At 33.3% G+C, this 22011-nt stretch overlaps 1 protein-coding gene across 4 annotated transcripts in view; it reads right to left on the bottom strand.

Annotated features, from left to right (window-relative positions):
- The window catches only part of LOC140451984 (uncharacterized), an 83933-nt gene that overhangs the window by 41499 nt on the left and 20423 nt on the right, over positions 1–22011 (bottom strand). For 2 of the 4 annotated variants that reach the window (XM_072545984.1, XM_072545982.1), the window contains exon 1: positions 3458–3930. The exons of 1 other annotated variant lie outside the window; for it this stretch is intronic. In XM_072545984.1, coding sequence (XP_072402085.1) covers positions 3458–3497 — 40 coding nt within the window. In that variant the 5' untranslated portion in view covers positions 3498–3930. Of the gene's footprint in view, positions 1–3457; positions 3931–4419; positions 4691–22011 lie in introns of those variants that run through there. One more of the 4 variants, XR_011952111.1, reaches the window with a different exon arrangement.

Below are 22011 nucleotides of genomic sequence, written 5' to 3'. Positions count from 1 at the left end.
CCTTCTTTTTTTCCAATATGACACATTAGAGACAGGAAGGATACCATCGAGGAAAGCTAGAAGAAACAAACTTTTTAATAGGAACAAAATTTGCCGTACCATTACTCAATACCTGATAAAAAATTTTATGGTAGTTTCAATATTATTCTTTACAATAGTTAAAGCCCAATTGACAAGTCCACAATAATCATTAAGATTACCATAATCAAAATTTTCAAAGTCCAAGTATGATTCAGTGGATGACCAGTTAAAAGTAGTACCTAAACAAATATCACATTCAGTTGCAGTGTGATGAAAGTTATTTTCCAATATTAAATCAGAGGCTTGAACTATAGTTACTGACTAAGGATGATTACAAAAGAAAAAATCTAAGAATATGTTATGAGAGTTATGTATGGGTAAACTTGTTTTAAATCTAAAAAAGACAAATATTCATTTATAACAGTAGCAGGATAACATACTGTGTTAATGTGTACTAGTGTGCTAATAAACCATCTTGATCAGGTGAATTCCACAAAGGCAAAGTATAATATCTAAAACACTGTATTAATTAAAGCTGTTCTTACAGCATTATGGTTATTTGGCAATTCTTGAAGTGGAAGTTCTGGTTGTTCTAATGCAATTGGTATTTCTTCATTTGGTACTTCATCACCTATTCCAATTGCCATATTATGTAAGACAGTAGTTGCAACTATTACACTTAACGTTGTTTGCTCCTTGATGCGCATACCCACTGAAAGACATGGAAAACGTCTTTTCCAAACTCCAAATGCTCTCTCTACAGTATTCCGAGTTCGTATGTGAGCCCTGTTGTATGCATGTTCTGAATGTGTTTGTGGATTCAGCAGTGGTGTTAACAAATACTTCTTACAAGCATATCCACTATCACCTAATAAGTAGCAGTCAGGAAATTCATTGTTTTCAAGTCTGGCCCGTAAGAGGGAATCATTAAAAATTGTTGAATCGTGTACGCTTCCAGGCCACCGAGCAACTATATCTATAAATTTTAATTGGGCATTGCATGTTGCTTGAACATTTATCGAAAACCATCCTTTTCTGTTTCTGAACAACTCACCATGCTCTCCTCCAGGAGCTTGTATTTTTATATGGGTGCAATCTATCGCTCCAAGAACCCTCGGAAATCTTGAAATTTGGTAAAAATCATTTTGCACCTTATTTAATTCATTACGGTTCTGTGGCAATTGTACAAACTGAGGACGTAATAGGGCAATGTAATGGGATACTTTTCTTACAATGCGACAGACTGTTGCTTTTGAAACATTAAAGTGATCACCAGTACATATTTGAAACGATCCTGTTGCATAAAAACGAAGAGCAATTAACAATTGATTTCGCACATCTATTGGTCTATTTTTGTTGCTTACAGGATGCAATTGATTACCGATCAAATTTAATAATTGATCTACTGAATTTTTTGATAATCTAAACCTAGTTATAAAGTCCACATCATCAAATTCAGCAAAAGGGTTTCTTCGTTGCAGCTGCAAGCGTGGTCTTCTCCTTCGCTGCTCATTTCCGTCATCAGACGATGATGATGATGAAGATAATAATCTAAAATAAATATATATGTATACAAAAATTCAAATTGTGTGATATAATTACGTTTACCTGCAATACATTGTTGATAATTTCAAGTTAAACTAATGAATTTTCTTTATTATTGATATTTAAAGTGAGGTTAGCTGTCAACTTATTCGAAGAATAAATATTTATTTGGCCGATATTGGACTAATAACTTATTTGGAGTTTATTCATAGAATAAGTCTTATTTGACGTTGGTGAAACGCAGATATGTCAGTTTTATTGGTCGAATAACTTTATTCATTGAATAGACTGCTATTTGTCGTTGGTGAAACCGGCCCTAAGAAGTATCATATTTCTTAAAACCTCTATAAAAACTCATACAGCAGCATTTAAATGTAACACATTAACAATGGTGACATTGTTAATGTGTTAACAACAACAATAACAAAGGTGAACAGTGAGCTCCTTGGGGTACTCTTGTACACACATGTCACAAGAATTATATTTGAATTTAAACAACCTATTCTCACTTGTTGTGTGTGGTCTCTTAAAAAGCTGCTAAACCATTGTAAGGACTTACGACTGAAGCCAAAGGCATTTAATTTTTGTAATGGGATGTTATGATCTACTTGCTCTGTCAAATGCCTTGAATAAGTCAGTATAAATAGTATCCATCTGACCATTATTCTGCAAGACATTTAATGTTTTTTGTTCAAAGAGTACTAAATCTGTTACTGTTGATTTATTCTGAGAAAACCTATGCTGATTGTGCATTAATCTATCAAAAAGTTTTGGTATAGGGGATTGGTAGCAACGATTTGATAATTTGTTATTTCTTTAAAAAATAAGAATGTTTCCATAAAGTTGGGAAAACTGATGTCTTTAATGATGACTCAAAAAGAAGATGTAAAGGATTAGTTAGTGAATAAATATATTTATTTAGAAAATAATCAGGAATACCATCTGGACCACTGCTTAACCTATTAGGTAAGGATAAAATGTTGTTAAAAATATCTTTGACTGATATTGAACAATTAGCTATACAAAGATTGCTGTTTTCCTTTACTTCCAAGTTATTAATATTTGATTGTGGAGAATAAACTGTTGAAAAAAATTGACTGAAACAGTTTGCAATATGTTGTCAAGTTGTTGCTAAAATATTACCATAAGACATACTATCTGATAAATCATACTCTCTTACTATTTACAAACTGCCAAAAGTACTTGGGATTACTGCATAAATTATGGTTTACTTGATTCAGATAAGTGTTATAACATTGATTTGATAAATCTTTACACAATCTTCTAAGTTCTGAGAAAATCATATAATCCTCTTGATTAGAGGAAGCCAAATAATTTTTATGAGCAATTTTTTTCTGTGTAACTAAATAACGTAAAATGGCATTAAACCATTTTGGATAAATAGAAGTTCAAAATCTTTTCATTAGTACAACAATGATAATGACATATTAAGTATGTTGTAAAATTGTGGTAGAGCATCTTCAACATTTGACAAATTCAAATGTGTCATTAAAAGATAGTTACTGAGACCTTCATAGTCTGCATTTACAAAATCATGATAACATTCAGTATATTCTAATGACTTATCTGATGTTCACATAAACTAATATTATAAGTTTAATTTTTATGATGATAGTTATTTTTAAAAATCGGATCTAAAGCTTTTGCTACTTGTAAAGCACAGACATTTGTAAATACTAAGTCTAAAAACACATTTCTTTCATTTGGAATTTTAATCAATTGAAAAAAATTAAAGAAACCATAAAACACAGGTAAGTACAATGTATGTGAACCTTTAGGACAATTCACCAGGACACCTGATTCATTGCTATCACATGAAGCTTCAGAAAGATTGAAGTCGCGGAATATATATATCTTATGATGATTATACCTTTGAGATATATCTTCAAATGATAAACAGTGTTGTTCATTTATTCGTTCTATGGATTTTGGAAGAATGTATATTCCTCCAATTATAAAATTTTCTTTACCATTATGATTATTTCAATTTAAATATGTTGCTTCTCTGGAATGTTGTATTAATAATTCATCCTACATAAAGTGGTTTATACAACTTATGGGAATTCTTGATATTAGTATTATTAATATCTCTTGTAGGTCAATTTTTTGCATTATTTTGATGTGTTTGATAGAAACTTCCTTTGATGAATGCTCCTTGCTTGAATCCATCAGAAAAAGGCTATAATAGGGGTAAATATGTAGTTTCTTGCATTTACTTAAATTATCTCCGTTAATTGCTTTGATTTAGAATCACTTACATGTGATTCTAAACTTGATTATAGTTTTAATGATTAAAACTTCTTATTTTCTACCCAATAAACCAGAAATTTTGTTTATATTGCTCTGGGATGACTTTTGAAATATGTCAAATATTTCAGTCACAGAATACGGCGGCATCTATTCATTTGTATTTTAACTATCACTTTTTGAATATAAAAAATTTAGGATACAAATTTAGAATATAGGAATATAACTTTTTTGTATTTTCGCAATATCATTGCACAATTATACTTGTCAATAGGACGGTATTAGCCATAGTTATCCTAAACATGATGATACTTATACAAATTGTATTGAGTTATAGGAAAGTTCCTTCAAATTAACAACAATTATTATAGCAGAACTCGTAGTGAAAAACAAAAAGTTAAAAAAGGCATATTATAAAATACGGACACCTAATATTATTACAATCACCAGTCAACTATTTCTAATAAGGATCCAGCTAATAATTTGAAATCCCATTTTGGAATAGTTTTAATGTGTTATAATATTAGAAAAATTTAGTAAAACTTATTTATATAATAAAAATATTAAAAGTGAATGTTTACATACCTATATTAATCCAAATTTTTCAATGTTTATACACACTTTACTAGCTTTCTCTGAACAACTTATTTCTCAACAAAGTTAAAAAAATGGCGTTTTTTATTTTAGTTTAACTTTCAATTCGCATGTCATTAGTATCTAAGTCCGTGGTGTAATGGCCAGGGTACGTACCTGTAAAACAGGAAACCTTGGTTCGTATCCCACCGACGTGAGAATTTTATAATTTAAAATATAATTAATATTAGGTGTATACTTAGAATAACTAAAAAATAAAATAAAGTACGCAAAAAAATAATATTTCCGCAGTTAATAATGAATATCTATAATAAAAATAATTAAGTTAAAACTGAATAAAGTACATAAATATGTACGTCGATTGCATGCCATAGTAAAATATAGTTTGTAGTTGCTGAGATGCGCCAAGTTTTAGGCAACTAATAGCTCTTCGTTGCATTATTATATGCATATATTGTAGGTAGTGCAAGAATCAAATTCTATCAGAAACTTACGACTAGGGATTCTAATAAAACATGATACAAATAGTTTTACCTTATTATAAAAATTTGATATATAACAATGCTGATATATCGTTTTTATATTGGGTTTTATCGCCTCTAAATAATTATTGTTCACCAATTAGATAGGAGCTAATGAATAGATATATGAGTATCAGTATCTTTTCAGACATTCAGAGTTTTCTGGTTTTATTCTTGATTTGCTCGAAATCGTTTATATTTTTGTCTTAATACATTTCAGGTTTGTTAATTAAAAGTACACAATGCATTGTGGTCAGAACTAATATAGTTTCCTGAGCATACTGCCACTCTAGTTATTGTACCTATTCTGGTATCTTTTGGCATCTTTTATTCATATTATAATATTAATTTAGTGTTTTAACAAATCTTTAAGTTTCACTCACTTGTTCATAGATTTCTAATATATTTACGTATACAACCTTTACTAAGGATTTCTACCCAAATTTTATTTCGTGGATGATTGTCAGCTTTAGTATAACAAAATATTAACATATGAACCATTCTTTGGCCACCACATTGATGAATCATGATCCATAATGTCCATCTTTAATTTTTTCATTTCTTGTACAACTTGAACAAGATTGCAAGCTGAAAAACTGCATACTTACAGCATGCTGTCCAGCTTAATAAATTCAAAAAATGACAGTTAGAGTATTCTTCGAATCTCCAGATAATTTAACACTTGCCAGGACTAAGGGCCATAGATGTCTGATCCATAATGGGTAACTGATTAAACACTCACCAAAACGACTTTCGAGCTCGGTGTTTTAAGGCTAATAGCCTCCCCAAAAAACTATGGCGAATTCTAAAGCGATAGGAATAAATCCTCAGGTGGATAGATCACACAGAGTTGGCACATCCTACTCCGTCATAAAATAGGACAGCTTCATGGAATCTGGTAGAAGCAAGAAATCGCTAAAAATATCAAAACTGAACATAGCAACACTCAATATAAGGTCTTTAAATAGAAACGAAAAAATCTATGAGCTAGAAGAAATAAAGGACCTAAAATGGGACATAATTGGTCTAACAGAGGTAAAAAAGAAAGGCTAAAGATTGTTTCTTGGTCACACACACGGGTTCTGATTTGGTCAGAATGACGACGTAAAATTTTACCATCAGGGGTTTGAACTTTGTAGCTTAACGGTCCAGTGGTTTCAATTATTTTGGAAGGAAGCCACTTTTGACCACCTGGAGCAAATGACCTTGCAAATACAGTTTCGTTTTCTTGAAAACATCTGGGTACTGTTTTGCTAGTTATGCGGCCCTAATTGTAGTATGTTATGTTGGTAAGTAATTATGGCCGCAATTTTGTCTAGAGTGGGGCGTGAACGGTCTTCACTAATTTGAAAACCAAGAAACTCTATAGATTTTGTTCGAAAAACGCACTTTTCTTTGCGCAAATGCAGTCCGTCTTCCTGGAAACGCGATAATACCACGCGCACTTTTGAATCCAAGTCTATTTCTGAGCTACCGACTATTAAAATGTCCTCGTAATACACCAGGAATACCCGTTAATCTAGTGTCTATGAATTTTTGAAAAATTTGTGGAGCCACTGATATACCGAACTGCAAACGATTGCATTTAAAAGCCTCTTTATGCGTAATTATTGTTTGTGCTTCAGTAGTTTCGCAGTTGACACTTAACTGTAGATAACCTTGCGCCATGGCCAGTTTTGCAAAAACTTTACCGCCCGCAAGTCTGGATAAGATACCCTGTACCGATGGCACTGAATAAGGTTCGGGATTTAACGCTAAATTCAACGTGGATTTGTAGTCACCACAAATCCTAACCTCCCCGTTTTCTTTGCAGTCACAATTGGGGTGCACCATTTTGGGTGCGTAATCGGCTCTAAAACCCCTTTTGCAATAAGCCTGTCCAGTTCAACTTCGATTTTGTCTTTTAGCGCAAATGGAACTTTACGAGTTTTACACATAAACGGCTTTACATTTTTGTCCAACGAAAAACTTACTGGGGGATCCCGGTAAGATCCCAAATCTGTATTAAATACATCTGGGTATTCTTCTGAATAATTTAATTAATCATTGATAAAATTTGACTTACCCCAGCTATGGTTAAACCTAAACTATCAAAAAAGTTTCTGTCGAGTAAACTGGCGCAATTTCCTTCCGTGAGTATGAGAGGAAGTGTCGCTGATCTTTGACCTTTCTTTACGTCCACTTGACACTTAACCAATGTGGGTATCACTGTGTTTTGATAGTCCCGTAAAATAACACTGGATTTATCTATTTTAGGTCGATTTTCACTAAAGATTTTATGGTAGGTTCATTTGCTTATCACTGAATAATTCGCGCCCGAGTCAACCCCCATTTTCACTTTTGGTCATTGAGTAGCACATATACTAAATATGTACCGGTAATGACATTAGACGTCACATTATTTAACGAAAATTCATAGTCACTTCTTTGATAAAAAACACTCTGAGTGTTCCCAGAGTCCCAAGTCTGATGTACTTTGCCTTTGTGATATTGGTTCTTCTTTTTAGCAGAAGAAGCTATTTTGATGTGTCCAACTTTCCTGCAATAAGTACAGGCTGATTTAATGTATTCAAAAGTTTCAGGAGAATGTTCTCTTTCGCTCCGAAAACATTTCTTCCTTTCGCGATTAACTAATTGTTGTTTGAATTGTCCCAGTTCGGTTTTCTTCCATCAGCATTTATTGCGTTATCTGCCCAGTTAATGTCTTTGAACATGTCTTTCAGTCCAAGTGTGAATAGCTTTGGTGAGATAACATCTCGCTGGCGAACTCCTCTGTTGATTGATATAGCTGTGGTTTTCGCATCTATTTGTATTTTCATTGTAGCTTTCTTGTAAATATTATGTATGAGCATTCTGTACCGGGAAGTTGCAGTTGGTCATTGCCCTCTCTATTACCCAAAGTTCTATGAACTCGAATGCCTTTTCATAATCAACGAAGCCAATGTATAAGTTCAAGTGATGTTCATTGGCTTTCTTTATTAGCGTTTTGACTGTATGAAGATAATCCGCTGTACTGTAACCCTTTCGGAATCCTGCCTGCTCTACTGGTTGATAACTATCGAGCTTCGGCGTTAACCCGTTAGTTATTACTCTCATAAACAGTTTGCACATTTGGGACAGCAGGGAGATTGGCCTATAGTTCTTCAGATCTCCCCTGTCTCCTTTTTTGAAGAGAAGTATTGTCAAACTTTCATTCCAATCAACTGGGACTTCTCCTCTGTGAAAACATTCGTTGAAAAAATTTTTCAATTCTTCGAGAATAATTTCACTCCCCTCCATTAACATTTCTACAAGTATTCCATTTGAGCCATGAGCCCTATTGTTCTTTAGTTGTGCCATAGCTTGTTTTATTTTTATTTTCTCTTAAGATCTTCCTTTGCAATGTTATTTGGGTTCTTGTTTGAGGAATATAAATCACAGTAAAATGTTTGAGTAACTTTTAAGATTTCGTTATGTTTTCTTATTTCTTTTGCATCTTTATCCTCCAATGAGATTATTATAGGCTTTCCTAAGTTTTATCTTAAACAGTTCAGGCTTCGGTTCTTTTCTATTATTTTTCTACCTTGTTTTCATTGTAGGTCCTTAAATTTTCCTTTACTCCCTTCTTTATTTGTTTATTCTATTCTTTAAAACCATCGATGTTTCGCTTTCCTTCGCTTAGAAATGTGCGTCTCTTTTCCATCAACCATTTTGTTCCATCACTTATTCTGTCTTCTTTATTTTTCGTTTTCTTTGCAACAGCCAGTTCTGCTTTCAAGAGGTTTCGTTGCATTTTAGTTTGATCCATCTGATTACAATAATTATGTGGCTTGTTTCTACTGTTTTCGTCTTGTAACCTCGGAAACCTATTTTGTATGGTGCTAGAAAGGTCACCAATGGAGACACTGTGGACGGCAGCCAGATGGTTGGTGGAGAGCGAGTCGTGGGTTCGAAACTAGCTTTTGGAAGCGGGAATGGGTCCAATGGACGAAATAAGTGAAGGTAGAACAGGATAATAGATATTAGAAAAGATATAGAAATAAACAAAAAGATAGAAGGGTAAAATTACCAAAAATAAGTTAAGATAGAAACAGAGCGACACTTAACTTTTTGGGTTCAAGGAGAAAATTAAGAAACCTTAGAAAAGAAAAGAGGTAAGGAAAGGTACTTAGGTTCTGAGACCAAATCCAAGGAAAGATATCAACAGTTAATTATTAAATAAATTCGGTCAACACACTATATAAACAAATAATAAATATATTAGGTGAACTCCGTCCACCTACTTACCTACGAAACTTAATCAGCCTGATCATTCTTCTGGTCGATGGTATAATAATTATGTAATATAATAAACAAACATTCAGAGGTATTGTTATATCAGGCAACTTATTAGGAGTCGAGAAATAAAATTCCTTGAGAAAACAAAACAATATATTCAACACCACTATGATACAGGCAGCTGGATGTAATAAAAATGCACCATCAATTATTAAATGGTGGTATAGATATAACAATAAACAGTAATATAATTAGGAAATACCTTTACAAAAACAATAATATAATAAAATCATACACAGTTTAAATTCTCAGCCAAGATAGCCTGATAGTATTTAATAGTATTCAATTAAAGCTGATATAAATCTCTCTTTGCTGTTTATGGGCTTATCTCGAGATAATGGGTTAAAAATGTATAAAAATTATAGCAAATAACAAAATGATTAAATTTAAATTCTAAAGAATACAAGAAGGTTTCAAGAATTCTGTATTAAAAAATTAAGCCAACCCGCATTTGGTTTAAGATAATTATCTGTATCGCACTGTTGTTTAATAATTAACTGAGAATTAAAATTAAATGTTCGTAATTTAGAAGTTTTTAATAGCTGATTAAAACTTCGTAGGAAAATATTAAATGTTCCTTGATTGAATGTTAACTCAGTAGTAAACCTTAACTACAGGAGAAGAAATAGTCGACGGAGATTCGCCCAGATAGTTGAAGATAAAATGATTATGATAACTTACGATAAGTCTTGATGACTGCTGCACTCTTCACTGAAGCTAAATACTTTACTTGTATTAAACACTGTAGTTAATTAAATTAAAGGTAATTTATACCAATCTTTAATCTAATATGATATAAGCTTAAGAACTGAAACATTTAAGTGTATACACACTTAAAGAAAAAATTCACAGGGACTGTAAGATAACACAGAGACGGTAATTAAGGCAAGCGCCTTTACTCAAAGATCGCCCTGCCACAAGTGCCGTTCTTTCTCTCAAAATTTCACAAGCTTACCAAAAAATAGGTGGCATATCCCCCACTTAAAAATGACAGGTCAGCCGGTATGTATTTCTATGAATGTAACAAGTTCTAACGATATCGAAAATAACGGTACTCTTCTAGCTAGAAATAGTCGGTAGCTTTCAATGGTATGTCCTAATGGTAAACATGACCAACCGCGTATATATTATTTGCAAATACGGCCATCGGCGTCTCAGCAACAGGGGTAAAATTGTAACCTCGGAAACCTTTTTTCGATGGTGCTAGAAAGGTCACCAATGGAGACACTGCGGATGGCAGCCAGATAGTTGGTGGAGAGCGAGTCGTGGGTTCGAAACCTAGCTTTTGGAACCAGGAATGGGTCCAACGGACGAAATAAGTAAAGATACGATAAGAGATATTAGAAAAAGATACTGAAATAAACAAAAAGATAGATGGGTAAAATTACCAAAGATAAGATAAGATAGAGAACAGGGCGCCACTTAATTTTTTGGGGTTTAAGGAGAAAATTAAGAAACCTTAGAAAAGAAAAGAGATAAGGAAAGATATTTAGGTTCAGAGATCAAACTCAGGAAAAGATATCACCAGTTAATTATTTTAAATAAATTTGGTTAACACTCTACATAAACAAAAAAATAAATATATCAGGTAATACACTTACTTACCTACGAAACTTAATCAGCCTGATCTTTCTACTGGTCAAAGGTATAGTTATATTTAAAGGTAAAAAGCAAATATTCAGAGTTATGGTTATATCAGAAAACTTTGTTAGGAGTCGACAAATAAAATACATACATAAAACAATAACAATATATTCAACAACAAAATTATGACGCTGCTGAATGCAACTCAAGTAATAAAAATACACAAACAACTATGAAATGGTGGTAGGTATACATATAAAAATAAGCAGAAATATAATTAGAAAATACCTTTACAAAGATATAAGTATAACACAATCATGCACAAATAAAGTTTTGGCGTATCTCGAGATATTACAGCAAAAAAATGAATAAAAAATTATAACAAACACCAAAGATAACAAAAATTAATAAAATCTAAATTTACAAAAATACAAAAAAAGTTACTGAAGTGAAAACATAAAAATTTAACCAAACCGCACTTGGTTAAGTCGATTATTTGATTCGTAACAAAATACTGACTGTTCTTTAAATTTTATGCAAAATTCAGTAGTTACTCTCAATTACATTTGAAGACATGTATGATCGTTAGATACGTCCAGATAATGGAAGATGATATGAAGCCATACCATGTTACTCGCCAAGATAAGTGGAGATACTTAGATTATAGTAACTTACGGTAATTCCTGACGGCTGCTGCTTTAAGTCATTGAAGTTAATACTATACTGGTATTAAACACTGAATTTAATTACCCTTAAAGGTGCTTTACAACTATACTTAATCTAATATAGTGTAAGGTAAAAAAAAACTCTAATAAACAAGTGTATACACACTTATAAAGAAAATGCACAGAGACGGTAAGGTAGCAGATACGATAATGTGAGTTAAGCGTCTTAACTCGACGAATGCCCACCGGTAAGTAACTTGGTTCCTCTAAAGTTTTACCAAACTATCCAAGAAAAGGTGAGGGTATCTTCCCCCCAAAAATGATAGGCCAGTTGTATGTATTTCTGAGAAGGTAAAAAGTTCTAACATCGAACATAATGGTACCCTTCTAGCTACTAACGTGATGAAATATAAAATCTCCTAGACTAGGTTTTTCCCGAAATGCATTACAACGGGCGTTCGACGACAATTACCAAATTTATGAAAAAGAACCCGGAAAAGGATTAACTAAGGATTAGCCAAACCGGCGTCTCTAAATAAATACCGAGGTAGATTCTTCAGTCATATTTCGGTAGTTTCCCAATAAAAATTTCTGATCGTAAACACGACCATCAGCGTATCATCCACATGGGTAAAAGGAATTAAAAATAATTTAATATATTAATTAAAAAAATGTTACAAAATGATTAAAAATTATTTAATATTTTAATTATTAAAAAAATGTTACAGTCTGTTTAACAAGAATCCTTGCTCTTAAATGGGTTGATCGCTGACAGTTGTGAATAGATTGAGAGCAGTTATATCTTCAAAAATGTCTTTGTTCCCACACAAGAAGTAATCGATCTCGTTTTTCGTCTTTTTATCGGGAGATATCCACGTCCATTTTCGGTTTGCTGGTTTCTTGAAGTGTGTTTTGATAGCGTATAAATTTTGTTGTTCTAAGAAGTTATATAATTTTTCTTCCTCTTTCATTTCGTGTGCCATAACCATGCATAGCTATTTTAGTTTCAGTATTTTCTTCTTATTTACCTAATTTTGCGTTGAAATCTCCCATAATGATGGTATACTTTGTATCATTTTCTTCTAATGCTGTTATCACATATTCGTAGAACATTTTAACTACCTCTTCCTGATGTGTTGTTGTGGAAGCATACAGTTGTAATAGCATAATATACTCTACTCTATCAGAAACGCTTTTATATGTAGAAATGTATGGTGTGAGATACTTTTTGACAAGAAATCCTACTCTACCATATGTTCCGTCTATTTTCCATGTATAGTATAGGTGATTAAAGAATAGATTAAGTAAAATAGAGCTAGCGCTTAAAGACACTCATTTAGGAAGTGATAATAAGTAAACTATTAACACTATTATCGATGCATGCTTTAAAAACACACAACTGTCAAACAAGTGGCGTTGCGCGCTAGCTCTTTTTTACTTTATCTTTGATACCTTACGTTTTTAACAGCTAGCAACCCTAATATCATCGTATTTAAAAAAATTGGCTTAAATTTGATATAAAAAACCTATATGTAGGCATGTAGGTATGCCATGAGCAGCATATTTTATTTATGCGAAAAAAATTTTTGTTAAAAAATGAATGACCATTAATTGAATTAAAACTATTTGCGGCAACTTTTTGACGGGGAACCTATTTAGCAATGTACAGTAGACTCTCGATTATCCGAGTCTAGGTTATCCGAGAAAAATTTTGCCTCGGTTATACTTTTATAGTAGTACTTGTTGAATCACAATATCGAGAAATAAAAAAAGGGTAGATGATCACAAGTTATATCGGCAGCTGTTATATGGGCAATCCATTGAAAGTTGTGGATTATTGATAAGAAGAGAATTGTGTGTAAGTTATGCTTTAGGTCAAGCTGATGTCGAGTCGGTATTCTCAGAAATTGGTCACCGCCTTATTTCCAGAAATTACTGTTTCGTGTTTTGTCTACAACTTCCTGTTCCTTTCTATATTAATCAGTGCAAATTGAACTACCGATTTGTTTGCTGTCGTTCAGATCGTCAAATGAAGTTACTGTACAATAAAATTTTTACTTTTATGTACTGTTTTGTGTATTTATTTGAGTTTATTAGTTTCGGTTTCATAATTAATTTTTCATAAGTTGATTTTTGTGAGCGTAAGAGAGCATCTTTCTGTGCAATATGAGTGGAAAGTGGAATAGAGCAGTTCTTCTTCTTCTTCTTCATGTGCCTTGTCCGTTCCGAACGTTGGCAATCAACATGGCTATTCTGACTTCATTTACGGCAGATTTGAATAGTTCAGCAGATGACAATCCGAACCATTGCCGCAAGTTTTGGAGCCACGAGTGTCTTCTCCTTCCTGGACCCCTTCTGCTGTCTATTTTTCCTTGAACGATCAGCTGTAGTACTCTATATTTATTATGTCTCATAACGTGACCCAAGTATTCCAACTTTCTTTTCTTTATACTTATTCCTACCTCTCTCTCTTTACCTATTCGGCGTAGTACCTCTTCGTTGGTCACGTGCTCAGTCCAGGATATACGTAATATACGTCCGTAAGCCCACATTTCGAAGGCCTCTACTTTTTTCATCAATGTTGCGGTCATTGTCCACTCCTCCATTCCATATAACAAAACCGGGAATACATAACATTTCAGAAGTCGAATTTTGAGAGGTAGGATGAGGCTTTTAGAGGTGAAAATTTGCTTCATACTAATGAACGATGCTCTCGCCTTTTCTATTCTTATACGTATTTCCTTCGCTTGATCCCAATTTGCTTGATCCCAATATAATATACGTCCGTAAGCCCACATTTCGAAGGCCTCTACTTTTTTCATCAATGTTGCGGTCATTGTCCACTCCTCCATTCCATATAACAAAACCGGGAATACATAACATTTCAGAAGTCGAATTTTGAGAGGTAGGATGAGGCTTTTAGAGGTGAAAATTTGCTTCATACTAATGAACGATGCTCTCGCCTTTTCTACTCTTATACGTATTTCCTTCGCTTGATCCCAATTTGAGTTAACTGTTGTTCCCAAGTAGATGTACGAATCCACGTGTTCAATTCTTTCATTGTCTAATATCAGTTGCTGTGGTGGTTGTTGGGTTTTGCTTACTAACATCCATTTGGTTTTTATGATATTTAGTCTGAGTCCGTATTGTGTACTTGTTTTTTGTATCTTACTCATTAGGCAACTCAGTTCCTCCATGCTACTTGCTAGAATCACAGTGTCATCAGCATACCTTATGTTATTAATTATTTCTCCATTTCTCTTTATGCCTTCTGTGCTTTCCTCCAGCGCTGTCTTAAACACTTCTTCTGAGTATATATTAAAGAGAGTAGGAGACAAGATACAGCCCTGTCGTACCCCTTTCTTGATCTCAATTTTATTGGTCAATGTAGATCCTACTTTCACTTTAACTGTTTGACCCCAATAGAGACTCGCTATTGTTCGAATGTCTCTGTAGTCGATTCCGATCTTATGGAGAACTTCAATTATCTTTTCGTGCTTTACGTTATCGAATGCTTTTGCGTAGTCTATAAAGCATATGTATACGTCTTTGTTCATATCTCTGCAGCGCTGGATGAGTATCTGTAGACTAAAAAGTGCTTCTCTTGTCCCAAGAAAATTCCGAAACCCAAACTGCAAATCTCTAATGTTATACTCGCATTTTTTGTTTATTCTGTTGTAAATAACCTTGGTGTATGCCCTCAAAATGTGGTTAATTAGACTTATTATCCGATGTTGATCACAAGACTTTGCTTTTGGTTTTTTCGGTATGACAACAAAAGATGACTCTAGCCAGTTTTCAGGAAACTCCCCGCTGTTATAAATATTGTTAAAGAGTCTGACGAGTGAGTCTAGAAATTGACTGTTTGTTTCGCACAGCACTTTCAATACTTCCCCGTATACGTTATCGTTGCCTGGTCTTTTGTTATTTTTAAGACCCTTTATAGCATTCTCCACTTCTGATTTTAGAATAGAAGGGCCAGAATAGAGAGCAGTTGCATCTTTGGAAACAAAAGTGAATGCAATTAAGAGGTTGGATCAAAGGTGAATCAAATCATTCAGATTTAAGTGTCGGAGAAGTAACTGTTGGAGATTGGAAGCGTAAGCAGAATGAAATCGAACAGTGGGTCAACCGAAGTGTAAGTGGTGGTAGTGGATTGTCCCGGAAGACTATGAAGAAAGGGGACCATGAACAAACTTTTGAGGCGTTGTTCTTGTGGTTTTTACAAATGAGAGGATTGGGCAGCCCGATAAGTGGTCGAATATTCCAAGCAAAAGCTATTAAATTCCAGCAGAAGTTTATGGATGGAGGAGACTACTTTTGTGCTAGTGAAGGATGGATTGACTTATGGAAAAAAAAATATGGCATCCCACAATTGAATATTCTAATAATCATGCTTCCATCGAAAACACTAGCTGCTAAAAATGTTCCTTCATTTTTACCAGCACCAGGTTACAAAAAGAGCAAAGAGAGAGTCACAATCATGATTTGCAACAATGCTTCTGGTTCATTAAAATAAAAACCTCTTTTAATTGGAAAATCCAGAAATCCAGGAGCATTCGAAAATGTCCAAATAAATTGCTTACCTACAATCTATAGCAACCAACGCAATGCATGGATGGACTGAAACACTTTTAAGGACTGGTTTTTAATGACTTCGTGCCAGTCATTGATGCCTACCTAATAAACAAAAATCTGCCCCGGAAAGTGTTGTTGTTGTTGGACAACGCACGATCCCACCCAGATGCGAGTGAATTGATTAGTGGTGACATACGAGCTGTGTTCCTTCCACCCAATGTGACGCCTCTCATCCAACGCCTAGACCAAGGCGTTATAGAAGCAATGAAGAGGAATCATCGGTGGAAACTTCTTCAGGTACTGCTAACTAAGCTGGATGAAGGGTTGACTATAATTGAGGCATTGAAGAAGATCACGGTTAAAGATATTTGCTATTGGATTGCATCTGCTTGGGACGACGTAAAAGTGTCCACTATTCAGAAATCGTGGGATAGCCTAGCCAATCAATTACCAGTAGAACAAACAATCGGAAACCAAGACATCATCGATTGGATGAATCTAGATGAAGAAATGGAACTGACAGATGATTGGCAATTGCCAATCTAGTTCTAAACGCCACCCATGAAGAAGAAGAAGATTATACAGTTGAGATAGCACAAAAGATTTCTCATTCCGATGGATTGAAGTCCCTTGAAGTAGCTCTCGCATACCTACATCGAGCAACAAGAAGAATTGACACCATTACACGTCCTCCATTTTCAACGTTGGCGCAACATCGCCGCCTCAAAAAGAGGAATGAAGTTGAAACAAAAATCAATCAAAGACTTTTTTAAACAGTAACATTTATAACGTAAAGTTTTTTATCTTTTATACTACTTTTATATTAGTTTTTAGGCATTAAAATAAACAGATTAATCATTATTTACATCGGATAATCGCGAGTCTACTGTATTCTCCTATTCCTAAATTTATGTAAAAATATCAATTTGATTAACTACGTTGTGAACATCACGATCTTGCAGTTTGATCTCGTATGATTGAATAACTTTGACTGATAGATATTTTACGTATATGGCATTTATCCTATAAAACAATCAAGATATGAATAAAAATTATATCGTAAATAAACAAACGCCTGGAAGAATAAACAACATTCACGATATAAATATGCACCGATGATTTTGATCATATAACTTGCTTTTTCGATGTACGATGTGCTTCAGTCGAGAATATAACAGCGAGTTGAAATGTTGTGTTATAAGTTATAATAATATTTAAACACTTGTCATTTACGTAATCACAGGAAGTATGGTGAGAGACCGAATAAGCAGTGAACAGATCATAACAAAATATTGTACAGGGTATAAACGAGTGGACACTAAATAGAAAAAAGAATGAGACAGTCATAACCATGGTACAATGTGTATTCATTGTACCATGGTCATAACAGTAGAATGACAGAAGTTTCGCTAAAATAGCACGGGACAAATCACCAAGTGATAGAACGATAGAAGAAGTATCGGCCGATCGCTCAAGAGGTGGAGTGACAATCTATACTCTTCCATTAAGGCAAAACTAGCTTCCTCTCACGTCACTACGTTCACGAAGCCAATAAAAAAAATTAAAACGTTCATGTGACCAATCCACGCCATACGAAGGTCATACGACCACAGCCGAACAGTTGGAAAAAAATATTGTTGCTCATGTCTCATGTCCTGCTCACAGGCCTGGCGCTCTTTTTGATGGCTGCAATGGAGGCGTCAACAGGAATGCAGTACAAATTGAGTTATGGTGGTGTATTTTAGCTTAAATTGAGGCAAGAGTATCACGAGGAGAATATATTAAATAAGGTAACAATTGTTAAGAGTTTTCTACTAGAAAATAAACCATAAGACGAGTTATTTAATACTTTTTCTTTACAGATTGACCGGCATTCAGTAAACGACGCTATCGCCACGGCAGGAAATGGTGCAGTTCTAGATAAAACCAGAAGTTTTAAGCTGCTTTTTCCTAAGTGGAAGTTTGCGGTACATAAAAGAACACATGAAGGATTAAGACCAAAGGTAAGTGAAATTGTTAGCATATTTTGAACAGTAAATCACCTAGTGACTGCTATATAGAATTGTATCCTGCACGTGGATTTAGCATAATTTTCTTTAAAGACTACATTTATATGAGATTGAGCTATAGTTTAATGAAATGGCAATTACATTTTAACTAAATATTTGACGTTTCGATTTTTACTCCGGAAATCGTTCTGAAAAGAGTTTCAGAATGATTTCCGGTGCGGAAATCGTAACCTCAAATTTTTAGGTACAATGTAATGGTCATTACAACCTATTGTGGCTCAATCTCATATAAAAATAGTATTTAACTTAGAAATGCCACAAGAAAACAGTATCAGAAATTTATTAATTTTCTTTTGCTATTTTTCTTTACTATAATCGCAGTATTAGTCCTTCTATAACGAATTATATCCAGGTCAAAACACTTCTATTTGTTTTGGTACTTTTTCGTACTGCAATTATTTATGTCTATATTATGTATATAACTATAGCCTGGATCTAATACTTTAATTTTATGGTTCTATTTTCTATTAATTTTTCTTTGTATACCAATACAATATAAAGTAATAAAAATAATTTTATTGGAATATTTTCTCAATGCACAAAAATATCTTAAAAAAAAGTTCAAACGTTAAAGGTCCTCTATCTACCTATACGAGATATGAGAAAAATAAAATAAAAGTGAATTAAAAAAAAGCAAGAGACGAATATAATTTAACATCTGATTTAACCTAATTAAAATACAATATACTCTGGGAATGTAAACAAATCTAAGTGTTGTAAACAAATTGGATTTCAAGTAGAATGCCTGATAAGCTGTTTTTTAAAATCCAATACAACTGAATAGTTTAATAACTATATACACGGTGTTTCTAAAATAACTATATAAGTAAATATAAAAAAAAACAGTATTTTACAGGTTTTATCAATTATTTATAATTTTATTTTTCTTTGTGATTTTTTGATAACAATTTCGAAATTTTAATTTTAATTCCTGTGAAGTAGGATGAAGGTGGAAGATTTAATTGGAAGAATTGGGTAAAGAATTTGATTTTCGTGAATATATCATGGGTTTGCTTTTACAGTTTCTGGCGTGACTTCGCCGTTTCCACTACTTTTCTCTATTCTTCTCTCTCTTTGATTGTTTTTATCGTTCTATCGTTTTTATATTTCTATTTCCATACTCCTTAAGTCTTCTTCCACTTATTGTCTCCAATTCTTTGTGCTTTTATTGCTCTATGTTTCCTTGACCCATCCATTCTTGTATTTGATTCATCCATTGTCTTGCAACCTCTTCGATTTCCCTCTTTGGTCTCAGTATTTTTCTGATAATTTTCCTCTCAAAAACTTTCAATTGCTCTTCTTCTCTTGCTGTTAATGTGAATGTTTCTGCAGCATATACTACTATTGGTCTTATGGTCGTTTTATAGATTTTCATTTTTGTGTTTCGGCTTCTTCTTATCTCTAAACATTTTTTTATTTCTATAAAACGCTGTACTTCAAATTCTTCAACTTCTTCGAAACTGTGTACATCTATTGTCAGTTCTGTCATTTGTGTCTTCTTTTTCTTGCTCACGTTCATGTATTTTGTTTTATTTTCATTTATTTCCAGTCCTCTCAATTTGCGGCGTTTTCTATTTCTTGGAAGGCTTTTTTTAATGCCCTTTTATCTGTTGCTACTAGGGTTATATCGTCGGCATATGCTATTATTTGTACTGCATTCTTGTTTATAGTTCCTAGGCTTGACAGCTTTTTTATTTATTTTTTCATTAGGGAGCTCATCTCCTTGTTTTACTCCATTTTTTGTTTTTATTATTTCTGTTCTTTCTCTTCCGGTGTCCATTATTGCTTTGGAATCTCGCATTGTCATTTCCATCATTCTTATAATTTTATTTGGTATATTACTCTCTTGTAAGTCTTGAATCATTTTTCTTCTGTTCAGTTTATCCAACGCGTGTTTAAAATCTAGGAAAAGTATATGTGTTTCTTCGTCATACTCGTATGTTATCTCTATTACTTGTTTTAGCGTATGTATAGCTTCTTCCTTTTTTAATACGGTACTGGTAATTTCCTATTATTTGTTCTGTATTATTGTTAGTCTGTCTCTAATTATACCAGTCATTACTTTATATGTTACATTTTGTAAATTAATTGCTCGGTAGTTTTTGCGTATTCTATGGTCTCCTTGTTTTGGGATTGTCACTATAATTCCCCATCTTCCATTCCTCGGTCATATTTTTTTCTTTGTTCCATATATTCTGTATGAGTTCATAAATCTGTCTGCATAGTGCCTCCCCACCATATTTTATAAGTTCTGCACATATTCCGTCTTCTCCCGATGTTTTCCCGTTTTTAAGTTTACATATTTTCTCTTTCACTTCTGTATAGGTCAATTTTTCTTTTTCTTCTTCCGTGTTCGTTATTGTTTCTCTTTCTTCTCTATCCGTTTCTTGATATATTTCTTCGAAATACTTCCGCCATTTTTCTGCTTATATAGCTATATTAGTTTTCCGTTTTCGGTTACCTAGTTTTAAGTATTGGTACTGTTTCTATCTCGTTTATAATTTCTTCTACTTTTTCATTTTTTTCCCGATTTAAATAATTTCTCTGTCTTTTGCCTTTGATCTTTGTATTTTTCTTACTCTTCTTCTTTGCTTGTGCTTAAGCATTTCAATCTTGTTTTATTATTTTCTTCTTCTGCTAATTTGCTCTCATCGTCAAACCAATTATTTCTTCTTTTAGTCTATTTGATTTTCCTCCCTCCTTGCTGGTCTTATCCATGTTATTTTGTGTGTGTCTTTGTGTTTATATCTCGTGCTACTTATGTCCATTCTTAATGCCGCTGATAAATTACATAGTCTTTCTCCATTATTGTTTATTGTGTTATGTATTGAGTTTCCACTTGCAACCACTCTGAAGCAGTTTTCTTTGCCTATTTGGGCGTTGAAATCTCCTGTAGGAATCCAGAGATTTTCTCGACGTTTTCTTCTAGTGTTTCATCACTCTGAAGCAATTTTCTTTGCCTATTTGGGCGTTGAAATCTCCTGTAGGAATCCCGAGATTTTCTCGACGTTTTCTTCTAGTGTTTCATAGAACTGCTGTTTTGTCATGTTTTGTTTTTTGTGGTTGCATACACATTTATTCTTTCACTTATGAGTTTAAATTCAATAACTTTATGTCTCATTTCTCTTATCACCATAAAAGCCGTTCCTCCATATCCGTTTTTCTTCGCACGCATACCATACTGTATAAGTTATCTTTTCGATTTTTTGTCCTCCTCATCTGGTTTCCTGAATTCCTGCAATATTTATCTTGTATTGTTTCAACTGTGTAGTTAGTTCTTCCATTTTCCTGTTTCCAGCAGCGTCTTCACGTTCCATGTTCCAATTGTTTTATCATTCTCTTTCCTTTTTTTTTGTATTTTTATTATTATTCTGAATATATCTTGACTTATTTTCTTCTTCGCTTGCATTGTATATTTCCTTTTCATCCATCTATTCTTCTTGTTCTAGTTTTTTGTAACATTTTCAATTTCTGTGAATTCATTTTCTTTTGCATTACATTTCAGCACCTTATCATCTATTTCTAATTTCTGGGATCTAATTTTTACTTTTGTTCATTTTTTTCTTTCTTGTTTTGCTATATCTCTGATTTCTTTTTGTATTTTTTGATTCCGTGGACGTTAATGCTTCAATAATATATATTTCTCTACCCGTCTCTTGGGTATCTGAGTTTACCTTTTTTTTTGCAGTATTTTCTGTTTGTCTTCCCAGCTCTTTGTTTCTATTATACATTTCTTGTATCCTATCTTAAACGCACTTTCAATTTCTATTTTCAGTTTAAGCTCTTTTTCTGTAGCTAGTTTTTTAACTACATCTTTAACTTCAACAATTGTTGGTGATTTCTCTTCCC

This window comes from Diabrotica undecimpunctata, chromosome 10 (genome assembly GCF_040954645.1).
Source record: "Diabrotica undecimpunctata isolate CICGRU chromosome 10, icDiaUnde3, whole genome shotgun sequence".
NCBI lineage: Eukaryota > Metazoa > Arthropoda > Insecta > Coleoptera > Chrysomelidae > Diabrotica > Diabrotica undecimpunctata.
This window is presented reverse-complemented; position numbering and strand designations above follow the sequence as displayed.